The sequence below is a fragment of the Lytechinus pictus genome, chromosome 14 (genome assembly GCF_037042905.1).
Source record: "Lytechinus pictus isolate F3 Inbred chromosome 14, Lp3.0, whole genome shotgun sequence".
In the NCBI taxonomy this organism is placed as follows: Eukaryota; Metazoa; Echinodermata; class Echinoidea; order Temnopleuroida; family Toxopneustidae; genus Lytechinus; species Lytechinus pictus.
Window position 1 is genome coordinate 23,666,788 of NC_087258.1, and position 13,321 is coordinate 23,680,108.

At 36.8% G+C, this 13,321-nt stretch overlaps 1 protein-coding gene across 1 annotated transcript; it reads left to right on the forward strand.

Moving 5' to 3' along the window:
* Positions 1-336: 336 nt before the first annotated feature.
* Positions 337-3,568, forward strand: LOC129275680 (uncharacterized). Its single transcript, XM_054912179.2, has 2 exons — positions 337-934; positions 1,610-3,568. The coding sequence occupies exon 2, from the start codon at positions 1,627-1,629 to the stop codon at positions 2,437-2,439; it is 813 nt and encodes a 270-aa protein (XP_054768154.2). The 5' UTR covers positions 337-934; positions 1,610-1,626; the 3' UTR covers positions 2,440-3,568.
* The last annotated feature ends 9,753 nt before the right edge of the window (positions 3,569-13,321 follow it).

Consider the following 13,321-nt stretch of genomic DNA (forward strand, 5'->3'; position numbering starts at 1 on the left):
TATATTGCATTGACTGTAGAGCGCTGCAATGTATTTCTTATATATCAAAGATTCCATTAACTTCCAGGTTTATGTAACTATACTGACTCCAGATTTCTGTATGAAAACTCTTTTATACTTTTATTTCCACACGGACCTACTGAGTAGTAGGTCCATGATTGAAAGTAGTGCAGAATTTTTGAGCGTTCGTAAAGTTTGTAAAAAAGGTGATAATTACCATGATTATTCAACCGCGTTAAGTGAGGACGTTTTGTCAACGCTTTATGGTAAATATTGTTGAAAACCGGCCATAAGTGAATAAGCAATATAACACACACCCACACACACCAAACCTCCACACCCACGACCACGACACACCGTCTAAACACCCACACCCTCATACTCGAAGACACAACTGACCTCGACGATCAAAACAAATACCGACGCGTACCATCGCGCCTACATACGCACACATACACACACCCTCTCACACACACACACACACACACACCCACCCTTGTACTGACACCTATTTACATCTCGCACACACAGCATTTTGGCTGTGTCATTATGATTGATCCGAGCCACCAATCGAATGTTCACCGACCGTCAACAAATCAGACGAGCCAAGTTCTTATTTCGTTCGCAATCGATAATGGGATCGAATCGAAACAGGCACTGTCGTCTGATGGAACAAGTTGGAGCGGTGATGAAGTATTTCTGCCATGAGTAAGGCCTGTGTGAAGACGAGAATACCGGGACGTTGTCGGTAGCCCATGTCAGTTTCTTTAGGTCGAATTTTAAAAACACTTCGCTTTCCCTTTCATTAATCTGAATTCTGAATCTGAACTCTTCTGAGTTGTTCGGCGTTATTTTATGAAGGTGTATTGGAATATATACGTACATACACAAGCAATTGTCACGGGATAAAATATGCATTAAGGAAATTCAAGAGGTAAGTTGACACTTGGTAACCTGATTTAATACTTGTTCGCTCTCACACTGTTTAGTTTAGAATTAAAGGGCATATTTTGGGGGCACAAAACTTATTATATTATAAATTTTAGATGTATCATGATTATTCAGTTCCAATGCTCACAACTGCAACACTCGCTGTAAGCCCTTTTGTCGAGTGATTTTTTCTCTTAATTATTCATTATACTAGGTATTATTATAATTAGGATTTTATTTATCTATTTTATTTATTCATTCATTCATTTATTCCTTTTTCATTAATATATATACATTAAACATTTCTGATTTTATTACTAACCAAATAGAATCTCTTGATTCCTTCATATATGTGAGAAAGATCAACTTGCCATTAATAATTTTCTTTAAGCTGGAGAGGGATATCATATTTTTTGTACATGCTTTGTTTTGGTATATGCTTGTTATAAGTACTACTAAGAAATGACATACATTTATTTGATGTTAAAACATGAAAGTTCAATCCAAAAAAGATTATATTTTTACTTTTTTTTTGTTCATAGTGAAAATAACTTACTTTACACAGATTTATAATGAGGCTAAGAATTTGGAAGCAACAAACGAGCGTTGATATACAGCATAAGCCCGTATAAAGTTTGAACGACATCATGTGATTCTTGGTCATTTTCTTTCCATCTAGATTTATTAAAACCTCTCATGACCACGGAACTCAGAACCAGTTCGACCAGGAAACACGGCATGGCATCATCGCGGCGTCTCACGAGCAACTTCCCAAGCGGGCACGACCGTTATCAGTCTCTCCAACAGGTCAGTAGTAGGATCCTCAGCCGAGCTGGAACACTGAACAGCATGGAGGAACGGGAGCTTAACAGAAAGAGGCGACAGTTAGAGTACAAGGAGGGTCTCAAGGAAGCCCACTACCAGTCCGTCAAGAAACGACTATGTGATAACCTCAAAGATCATGTATTATACAAGCGAGCATTGCGGAACAGTCTTAAGAAGAAGTCCAGGTCGGAAGTCGATCTGCGGACATCCGTTGACGTCGATCAGAGCAAAGGGGGAACTGATGGTGGTGAAGACGACGACGACGATGATGAGGGGAGTATGTTTGGACGTTACTACGGACGGACCCACCCACGATTTGCAGAAGCCATGTTGGATCTTGAATATAAGATGAGACATGGTGAGAAAGAAAAGACGAAAAAACTCCTGGAGATATCTAGGAATGAAAGCGACATCCTCATCGATCGTAAACTCACCACGGATCAGATCTTGAAAGCGAATCATCTGCCGCTGTCGGAGAGGTTAAGGGTTACAAATACGGAGAAGTTCCAGTCCATTATCAACAGAACACGCGCCATCTATGTTTTGAACAAAATGCGAAACAAGATAGCAGAAAGGAAAGAAAAGGAGAAGGGACTACGGATTCGCAAGAGTTCGAAGGGTGAATTTTGTACAAAAAATTCTAAGACGGATATTTCATTGGATACGGACTTACTGATTGAATAGACATGACTACACATGTAGATAATGAATTAACTCAATGACAAATCCAGAGGGTAGAACAGTTTTTGAAGAAGATTTGTAGCTAAATTATTAACTATTTCTGGAACATATTACACACAATTCTCCCGTTTTCATCATACCGTTATTCACTTTAAAGCCATTTTCCGTTTGTTTTGGTGATTTTACCAAGTTATTAAATGTTTCTATCAATAATAATTGAATGTTCTTGGCGAACCTGAACATTACTCTTGGTTCAGACTTGGTAATATGTAACAGGAAATAACATATACAAATTCGCCTAATATATAAAGGCAGTCACAAAATTTATTTATCTTAACCATTTCTTGTTATACTTTAATTTCAATTGAGAGAAAATATACAGGTTATCAGGATATCAGGAGAAAACTGACAACTCCCAAATTCCTTCTGACATGTTGGAACAGGCAATATTTGAATAATATGGGAATTGCACAGTAAACTAATTATTTTTGTCTTCAAATTTGGCTACCAGGGTACTGTCATTAAATTGTAGTCCTTCTCCTTCTTCTTCATCTTCTTCTTCTTTTATTCTCCTCATCCTCCTTCATCTCCTTGTTCTTCTTTTTTTCTTCTTCTCCTTTTTAAATCTTTTCCCTTTTCTTCGTCTTGTTATCATCATTAATAGATCATTTATATTATTTGAATCATGTTTATCCAATAAGTCCAAAGTATTTCAAAAGAAAAAAGTATACAAGTACACACGTTTACAAGTATTTCATATCCTTTTCTGGTTTAGAAATATCTTAGTCAAGGTGATTATATGCAAAAACATGTTTTGTGTAATTTACTAGAGAATAAATTGAAAGTCTCTTATCTTTAAACGAATTTATTTATTTTTTAACCGAACAATGTAGAGCAAAAAGAACAAATGTTTTTTAAGTTGATATAATTGAAGTATACGGAGCAAAATTTGTTTGAATCGGGGTTTGAAGATGATGTAAGTTTTTTTTTGCTGTTTTGGATTGTAGTTCAGTTCGCAAGAGTTACCTATTTCATATTTGTTATTTGCTTTCAACATGTTCAATACTGAAAAAAAACCTCAAAATTGTATCTCATGATAATTTTCAAATAAAATACGCAGTATACATTTTAACAGGATAGGTTTGGAAAAAAAGACAATTTTATCGACTCAATGATGATGATGAGAGAGAGAGAGGGGGGGGGGGGGTAGAGAGTGTGTGTTTGTGAAGTGGAGGGACGGAGAGAGAGGGAGAGGGAGAAAAGGGAGAAAGAGAGATGTAGGGTAGAAATTAAGGAAATAAGAGGGGAAGTGATAGGAGATAATTGTTATTTATTGTGTTTGTGCGTATGTGTGCGTGTGTAATCGAATCTTTACAGGGTCATACCAATCAGCTGTAATCATGTACGTCTGGGACCGATCTTTGTTAAATTCAACATCCGAAATACGTGACACAGTGTCCAAATTAATTTCCCATGATGATTTCAGAGTGTTATTAATTTTGCAACAAAACTCATACATACATCATGTACAGGTAGGCTTACTTCTTTCCATAAAGGCGAGCTTGGAAGAAGAATCAAACAATTTTTTTTTTATTATCGTGCAATTTCCTTCCGTTTTTCCCCCGTTTTTACTGTAGGCATACTAATGTCAATATCTTTTAATACCGCAGACTGGACATGAGGCCTCGGTTGGTATCACTAAAGAGAGAAAATCAATCCTCGATAATTATTTCTTAGCTCTATGAGGTTTGTTTCTCTCGTCTTCCTCTTGTAAGTTCTTCTAGCTGGAAAGTTACAATGGCAGAGGTTAACCACTACAAGCTTGAAACGATCGATCGAACTAACAATCGATATCACGCATTGTCTGCCCCTTCGACATACATTGTTAAAGCATATCAATGGAGTGGCAGAAATCAGCGAAATCTTTTAATTGAAGTGATATTACGTTTTTAAAATCGAACATCCCCTGCTTCATTTCAAATGCCGAAATTGATTGAGAAATAATACATCATGGAAAGTTGTTGTTTTATTCTACTTTGTTGCTATTTTCACGTGTTTATTTAATTACAGATATATCTAAGGCTTGGTATTACCTTATTAAGCAAAAACATTCGATTCTCACTCCCCTGGGAGGGGAAAAGGATAGGTCTCAGAATGACATTTCATTTACTAAACATCTATTAAAATATGTACATCAACAAGATGAAAATGATATTGAATATACAAACCAGTGACGTAACAAAATTGTGAGGGAGTCAGTCAGCCTTTTGAGGGAAATATATACATTTTTATATAAATATATAAAAAATCGATCTCTTTAGTAAAAAATCTAATTTAGTGATAAATTTTGACATATTATTAACAAATAATTTTGTGTTTCGCCTCTTTTTTTTTCTTTTTAGTTGTGAAACTTTTGAGATATAGTTTATTAAAAAATGTTCTACCAAGAACTAACACTATTGGATTTACAACTGATTAAGTGCATTAGTTATTTCTTGCTGCAAACCAGTCAGTCGGCAAGCCCTCAAAAAGTGGCTTCTTTTATCCAAGTGATATTCATGACTAGAGTGTTTTTGCATTGTTAATGAGCTTGGTGCGGACAAAAACACCTCTTTTTATTCGGCCATTGCTGCTCTAAATATTAACCAAACTTCATGTTTTTTGTGTTTTTATAAAGAAGAAAAATCACACTTCCAGGTCATGTGTTTGGATTTTTAAAAAGATGTTGTAATATAGGGGAAACTTTTGATCTAAAACATGAAACAAAATAATTATTTTCATGCAACAAAAGTTGTCGTTTTCACACTTAATTTCTGTTTGAGCACAAATTATTTTTAGAGCATGATAAAGCTGAAGATCTAAGCTTTAATATGATATAATTTTTATAAGAACAGGTATTTTAGATGGGTCAGCAGCCAGCTTTTCATAGCCCAAGTATATTTAGCAGCTCAAAAACAAGAATACTGTACTCTGATTGGTCATAGAGACCACACACCCACGCAAATTCCAATGTTCCCCACACTAGGCCTCTGCAAGGTCACACTCACCATGTGGTAATCTCTTAAAATTACCCGCGCCTGTTGTTTTGAAAACATTATTCAGCCAATCAGAACTCTAGATTTTATGCTACTCAGAAATTTCAGAAATCTCGTCTTGCATCTTGATGGAAAAGGCTGGCTGCTGACCCATCTAAAAGGTGTCACATATCACGAGTGACACTGTATGAAAGTAGAGAGTTTGAGCTTTCTGATGATATAAATAATGTTTGTACCCAAAACACAAAATCTTGCACAATTTTCAAGAGAAAACAGAGGAAGAAAACTCTGTTTGAGGCCTCTTTTCAGGCCTGAAATTCACCTATACACTGTATTTATCAAAATATTTTATTCAAAAGAAATAACCAGTATAAATGAGTAACGTTGACTCTTTCCTATGGTACAAAAATAATCAATTCTACTCGTGGAAAAAATGGTTAAATTCTTTGAGAAAAAATTATCACAATTAACGAGATTTTGTAGGGATATGAATTCAGCCACGAGAGGACTTGGATAAATCTTGCTCATTAACATAGGGGCTTGCAGACTGACTGAAACTTATTTCGTCATTATGGAGACACATCATTTACACATTTATGAAAAGATGAAACAATTATGATTTCATGTAATACTGTATAAGAAAAAGGAAAGTGGGAATGTGACAACATCAGCCCACCTAATGAATATTCATGAAGACATGCCTAGAATAATATTTCACCGTAATAATGCAATTCTTTAAAATTCAATAACTTCGTTATTTGTTAACCAATTTTGCTTAAATTTTCAGCATTTTGCTCTATGACTTTTTCTCTATTTATTTAGATATGAATATCTTCAGCCCGGAGCATCCCTTTAATATCCTATTTGTATCAGTTGTGTCACGCATGGCCGAATTAATTGATGTTGAAGACAACAGATGCAGATATTACTTTTTCTAAGTTTTTGAAAACTCGATGAAAGGGCAGAGGCAGATGTAATAACAATAATAATATATAGCATTTATGAGGCGCCGATTTATCTAGTTTCCTATTCAATGGCGCACTATATATTTCCCCGGCTGTACCTCCAGCTGCTAAAGGCGCTTGGTGCATTCAAGGAATTAATCCTGCCTGGTACCCATTCACCTCACCTGGGTTGAGCGCAGCACAATATGGATACATTTCTTGCTGAAGGAAAATACGCAGTGACTGAGATTCGAACACACGCCCCTCTCATTGAAAGACGAGCTTCGTAACCACTAGACCACGATGCCCCCACCCATTAATGTAAATACTTTAATCGATGCCCGAGTTGGCAACAATCTTTTGATTGGACCCTTTTTCTTCCAAGGGACTCATAAATGGACGAATGTACTTGCAGATGATTAACGAGGAGATCGTACCATCACAGTTGGACCAACATTTTGAGAGACAGGTTCGAGAAGTGTACAGGCATCTTTGATGGATTCAGGATGGCGCTCCTGCCCATCGTTCCAAAATCATTAGTGATAGACTCAGAGAACTCTTTGGACATCGAGTTCTGTTGCCCTCAACCATGACGTAGATCATTGCCATCAAGATCGCATGACCTCATGCCCTGTGATTATTTTCTTTGGGGACACTTACAAAGAAGTTGTTCGCAACTCCTCTCCAAGATCCTGATGATTTGCAGGGCCGAATTCGACATGAGGTGGATGCTTTGTGCAATGATCCAGCGGTGGTGAGACCATGCACGGACCGTGGTGAGACGAACTGTTCAACTTCTTCCACGCTGCAGGCTTTGTATGCAAGTTAAAGGAGATGAGGACATGGAGGTGTGGGTGAATATGACATTAACCTTTTAATCGTCATTTCAGAGGACTGCCTTGAACCATCATTCAAAAAATTACTTTGAAAACCTCAAAGACATGAAGAAAATGAAAAAGACAAAAAATAAGAACATTGTCGGGCGGCCGCGCGTAAAGAACGGAGGGGGGGGGGGGGGGACGGGATAGCGTATGTTTATGAAATCTATAAGCTTGTTAAATTTCATGCAATAACTGTTGCGATTAGGTAGAGGAGGGAACACTTTTTTTCATTTCTTAAAAATCATATACCTCCCCATTCCAACCACAGTTAGAACAATCTTCATATTTTCTTACTTCTTTATTTTTGAACTTTTTTAAAACTTCTCCATACCCGATTCTTTTTTTCTTTGGCATTCTTTTCTTGGTATTTTCATAATATAAATCTTAAAAAAAGAACAGATCATCCCGAAATACTATAGTAATCATAAGTGGGAAAGGGGAAATAATTAATAAAAACGGGAAATGATGTCGGGGAAAGGGTAAAAAGAGACAAGGGAAAGAGGGTGTGGAATGGAAGCTTTAAAAAATGCTAGGGTGGAGGCGAATTAAAAAATGAAAAAAGGAAAAAGACAAAAAAAAAGTACTTAGAAGTAAGAACGTTATATTGCCGGTCTGCTGTGGATAAAAGTAAAGAACAGCAAGAATGAACATGGAGGCGTATGCAATATGAAGTCTATTAATAGTCTTGCTAAATTTGATGTAATAAAAGTCGCGATCCACTATTTTCCCCCTGATTCTTAGGGACGGAAGTGAATATTTTTTTTAATATTTTCCTATAAATCATTTATCTCCCTATTCTAACCCCAGTTAGATCTTATTGTTTCTTACTTCTTTATTACTGCATTTGATTTTCCAAGCGCTGGCTAGGCATGAAGGCTGAAAAGATTTTCAGCCTTTCCTATTCACTCTTAGCCTTAGGTAGTCCTTTATAAATTTTAACAAAACAAGTTGCAAATACGAATAATAATCATACAAAACCCTTACCTTCACATTCCTTTTAATTCTAGCTCTTATTTCTCAATACAATCTCATTTTTATATCACAATCATCCTTACCCTTAACTTTCTCTCCCGCTGTTTAATTGTCTATCTTTATCAGTGGGCGTAACAGCCGGCGGGGATGGGCGGGGAGTACTCTGCCCATGGCGGATTTCGCAGGGATAATCATGATAATAAAAACCCCCAGGGAAATGTTATTAAGGGAGAAAGAAATGGAAGAAAAGAGAAAAGAGGGGCCGGGAAGAAAGAAAATGTTAAAGAGAAACAAGGAAGGAAGGACATAATAGAAGGAAAAACTGAAGATAAGAGGGGAAAGTAAATCAATATCATCTTAAAGTACCAATACATGAGTGAAAAGGGGAAATATCAAAATTTGACAAATTGGAATAGGAAAGGATGGAGGGAAAGGGAACGACAAAAGTTAGGAAAGTAAGGTTATGAAATAAATTGATCAATTATTCTTCAAATCAATTCACAATGCATATTTCGATTCCTCTTCCTTTTCTTAATTTTCTCTTCGAGACTGCCCTGATGAAAAAAAAAACCCAAGCAGTTCTGATTGTAAAAAACTCTTTCAGAATGATTTCAGCATTAATTTACAAAGTAATTGCAAATAATTATCATACAGGTAGCGCCCGTGGAATTTTCCACGGGCTCTGCTAGTGTGTTAATAATACTCCATGACTCGACCTCCTTCCCTCTTATTCGTTCTCGGTTGGCTATGTTATACAATGTAGGATCATACAAGTTCCCGTATTTCTACAGAAAAAGGTATTCAACGGGTCTCGAACTGAACAATATTTCATATTTCGACTCCTATGCTACTACTTCTTCTACCACTCTTGCTACTTCTCGGACTACTTCTACTACTTCTACTACTACTACTACTACTACTACTACTACTACTACTACTACTACTACTACTACTACTACTACTACTTCTACTACTACTACTACTACTACTACTACTACTACTACTACTACTACTGCTACTACTACTACTACTACTACTACTACTACTTATACTACTACTACTTCTACCAGGGGCGGAAATCTCTCCCAAAAGGTAGGGGGGGACACAGGGGCGGATCCAGCCTTCGCCAATAGGGGGGGGGGGGCGGTGGAAAGTTGTTTCAGCCATAATTTCCCCGATCGGCAGCTCGAAGATGATTTTTTTTTTCTTTGAAGGGGTAGTCCTCATTAATCACTTCTTAGCTTTATTCTTATAAATTAATATATAATATCATAATCCTTATTTAGATGATGCGAGCGCGAAGCGCGAGCAAATTTTTTTTGAAAATTTTATGTATTTTTCCTAAAATTTGAACATTCTGGGCAATGTTTGTTATCCTGAAAAAGATGTGTACGCAACTTAATTATTACTACGAACGCAAAGCACGAGCACAATTGAACTGATGGAAAAGATACCTGTTAAAGTAGCATTTAACTATCAAATAATGCGAGCGCGAAGCGCGAGCAATTTATTTTTACTTTTTCACCTAAAGAATGGAAATTCTAAGCACTTTTTGTAACTCAAGCAGAATAGGTATAGTAGTAAACAATTGATGCAAGCGGAAAATTTCGAGATTTAGTCCTATAATATTTACTGAAACGAGACACTCTATTCATGTTTTGTAAATCATGAAAAGGATGAGTATTAATAATGCTAGCGCAAAGCGCGAGCAGAAAATTTTTATATACGTTTTGAACTGTTACCTGTTGAAAAGGTAACTGTTAAGGACTGCTTGCACTTAGCCATGAAGGCGTTACAAATTTCAACAATAAAAAAAATGCGGGGGCGAAACGCGAGCTGAAAATTTTTGAACTTTCTAAAGAAAGAATGGCAAATTTTAATCAGTTTTTGTAATCGTGAACAGGATAGCTTTATAATTTAATAATTGATGAGAGCGGGAAGCGCGAGCAGAAAAAAAAATCGAGATTTAGACCTAAAAATGGGCCACTCTGTTCATGTTTTGTAAATCATGAAAAGGATGAGTAATATGGGGTCTTCCTACATTAATAATGCGAGCACAAAGCGCGAGCAGAAAAATTTTGATATTGTGATCTGAAACTGGATAATGATTTGAATAGAGAACAAGTTGAGTATCTGAATAAACATGCGCGCGCGTGTTTCATATTTAGACCTAGAATCTAGGCATTCTAAATACATCTTTAATCATGAAAATCATGAAACTTTGATATTCCGATCTGAAAAAAGAGTCAATTTCAGCTTTATATTTTAAGCACTTTGTAGAAAAATTGTAAGGTGGATATGGATCGCACTTAAAAAAGAGCTGATATTTTCATTATCATTACTCTGAGCTTTGACATAGGACCGGGACATCCTTACGACATGTCATCATATAAAAATGATGACTATCTTCCTATTCCTCTTGCTAAGCGAGATGAAACAAAAGGGACAATTTGATTATTAAATTAATATCATATTTATTAATGCCTAATGAGGGAGCGAAATCTGATATTATGGCATAAAAACTGGACATTTTACTTTTGTAATTATGAATAGGATGCATAAGTTAATATATTTTTAACCGTTAATGCGAGCGCAAATCGGGAGCAAATTTTTTTGATAAACTGTCATGAAAAGGGGATTTTAAGTATAGTTTGTTGTATAATCAATATTGAAACATATATAACTCGCCAATCAAAATGCCAGCGTGCAGCGCGCTAGCTGATACGTCTTAACAATCAGACCTGAAAAGGGATATTTTGAAAACTTTATGAAAAATAATAGGTACCTGATAAATCAAAATTTGCGAGATCGCAGCGCAAGCAGCAAATGTTAATATTCAGACCATAAAACTGACATTTTTACAGAGCACTTTTTAAAAATCAATTTGTAAATCACACAAAATAATGAAAGTTCGATTTCCGAGGTGAAATATGTTTTGTATATTGACTTCTAAACTTGACATTCGAGTTCTATATTGAGCGAGATATGTAAGTCATCTAACAGGCAATGCGAGCGCGAAGCGCGATCGAAAATCTTATTTAGTGGCACGAAAGATTCTTTCTATTTTCCAAGTCTTCCTCTCATTTTATTTTATGCACTCGTCGTCCTTCACTTCTTTTTCTCCTCTCTATTCCCTCTATTCCTTCTTTCTTTCCATTTTTTTCTTTTTTTTTGCTCCGCCAAGAGGGGGGGGGGGGGGGGATGGGCCCCTCGGCCCCCTGGTCCGCCTACGGGGACAAGGGGCGGGAAAATTTGACAAGCAAAAAAAAGGTTATCATCCCAAAAGTAAGGTCATCTCGTCCCAAAATACATGTTTTATTTCGATTTAGAATGATGTATTTCTTACCATCATAAAAGACCAAAAATAGTAGGGGGGACATTTGATATTGTGTCCCCCCTACTATTTTGAGTAGGGGGGACACGTCCCCCCTGCCCCCCCTGGGATTTCCGCCCATGACTTCTACTACTACCACGAGCATCACGAGCATCACGAGTGCGAATAAAGTCCCTTGTGGTTGGGGTGTAGCTCTAGGGTCCAGATGCTCTCCCATGTTATCTCAGGCTTATTTTTTTCATATGATGGCTCTATAATGGCTCTGTGGAGCGTTGTGGCCCAGTGGATTAGTCTTCGGACTTTGAAACAGAGGGTCGTGGGTTCGAATCCCAGCCATGGCGTAATTTCCTTCGGCAAGAAACTGATCCACAATGTGCTGCACTCAACCCAGGTGAGGTAAATGGGTACCGGTAGGAAGTAATTCCTTAAAAAGCTGTGTGCGCTATGAACGCCTAGCTTAGCCGGGTAATATAGGAGCGCCTTGAGCACCTAACAAGGTGGATATGTGCGCAATATAAATACCCTATATTATTATTATTATTATAAGTAAATAACAATTCAATGAATCAAATCATACATTTTGGCTTAATCAAACTTCTTTTCATATATCATTATTCATGCATGCATATAAATTGATAAGCGTCTACAAAACATACATTTTTGCGATATTTTTATTCGCATCATAAATTGACATTTACATATCCATCTTGTCTCATCTGGGACCTGTTTTAAGGACTTGCACGTAACTTTTCCAAAATGGTAACTACCATGGTAACAGGGCTCAGCAGCCAATCATAATCAAAGTTTCCATGGTAGTTGCCCTAATCATGATAATGGCAAAGTTACAACAGTTGCAAGTCCTTTATGAAACGGGCCCCTGATGGTGATCTCTGGAGTAAGATTGCTTAAAGTTGGTTATCAGCAATTTAACTGCTTTCTCTAATTATTTCACATGGTATTCCTAGAAACCAAAAATGAAGGAATTTCCTCAATTTTTACATTCTAATGATATATAGTCGTCAATTCATGTCATGTCATGTACTATCAATTCTTTGGTATATGCAACGTAGGAGGGCCTAGGAGGGATGATGCTATCTAGATATAGCTCGCGCCCGCTAAATTAACAAGATTGCGCACATCTTTGACGCTCTACTTACCTTGAAATCGGCTTGGATATGAAGATTTAATTCCAGTTTTTAAAAAGGTGTTTAGGCGGGAGAAAAATAATTTTTATAAGGGGAAGAAAATACATCTAAAGCGGGAGACACAGAGCCTGGGCGGGAGATATTAAATCTCAAGCGGGAGAACGGGAGATTTTGGGAAAATGGGCTTTCGGCGGGAGATCTCCCGCCGAAAGCGGGAGAGTTGGAGTCTCTGCTTCTACTACTACTACTATACTAGTCTACTATTACTTCTACTTCTACTGTTGTAGTCATTGTAGCTTATCCAGTACTGTGTGCGCCTCACTGGCGACTGACTGGAATACTCCCCAGGGAGTGGAGGATGTGCACACATTGTGTGCGGGAATGACTGATTGAATCCTATGATCGGGATAATAATATATCTGTAAAGCGTTTAGACACGTCGTTCCGATGTATTAAGCGCTATATAAAAGCGGATTATTATTATTACTGCTAAAACTAATAATGATTTTCTAAACAATTAAATGATGATGATTATAATAACTATAATGATAATCCTAATAAGAATAACAATACA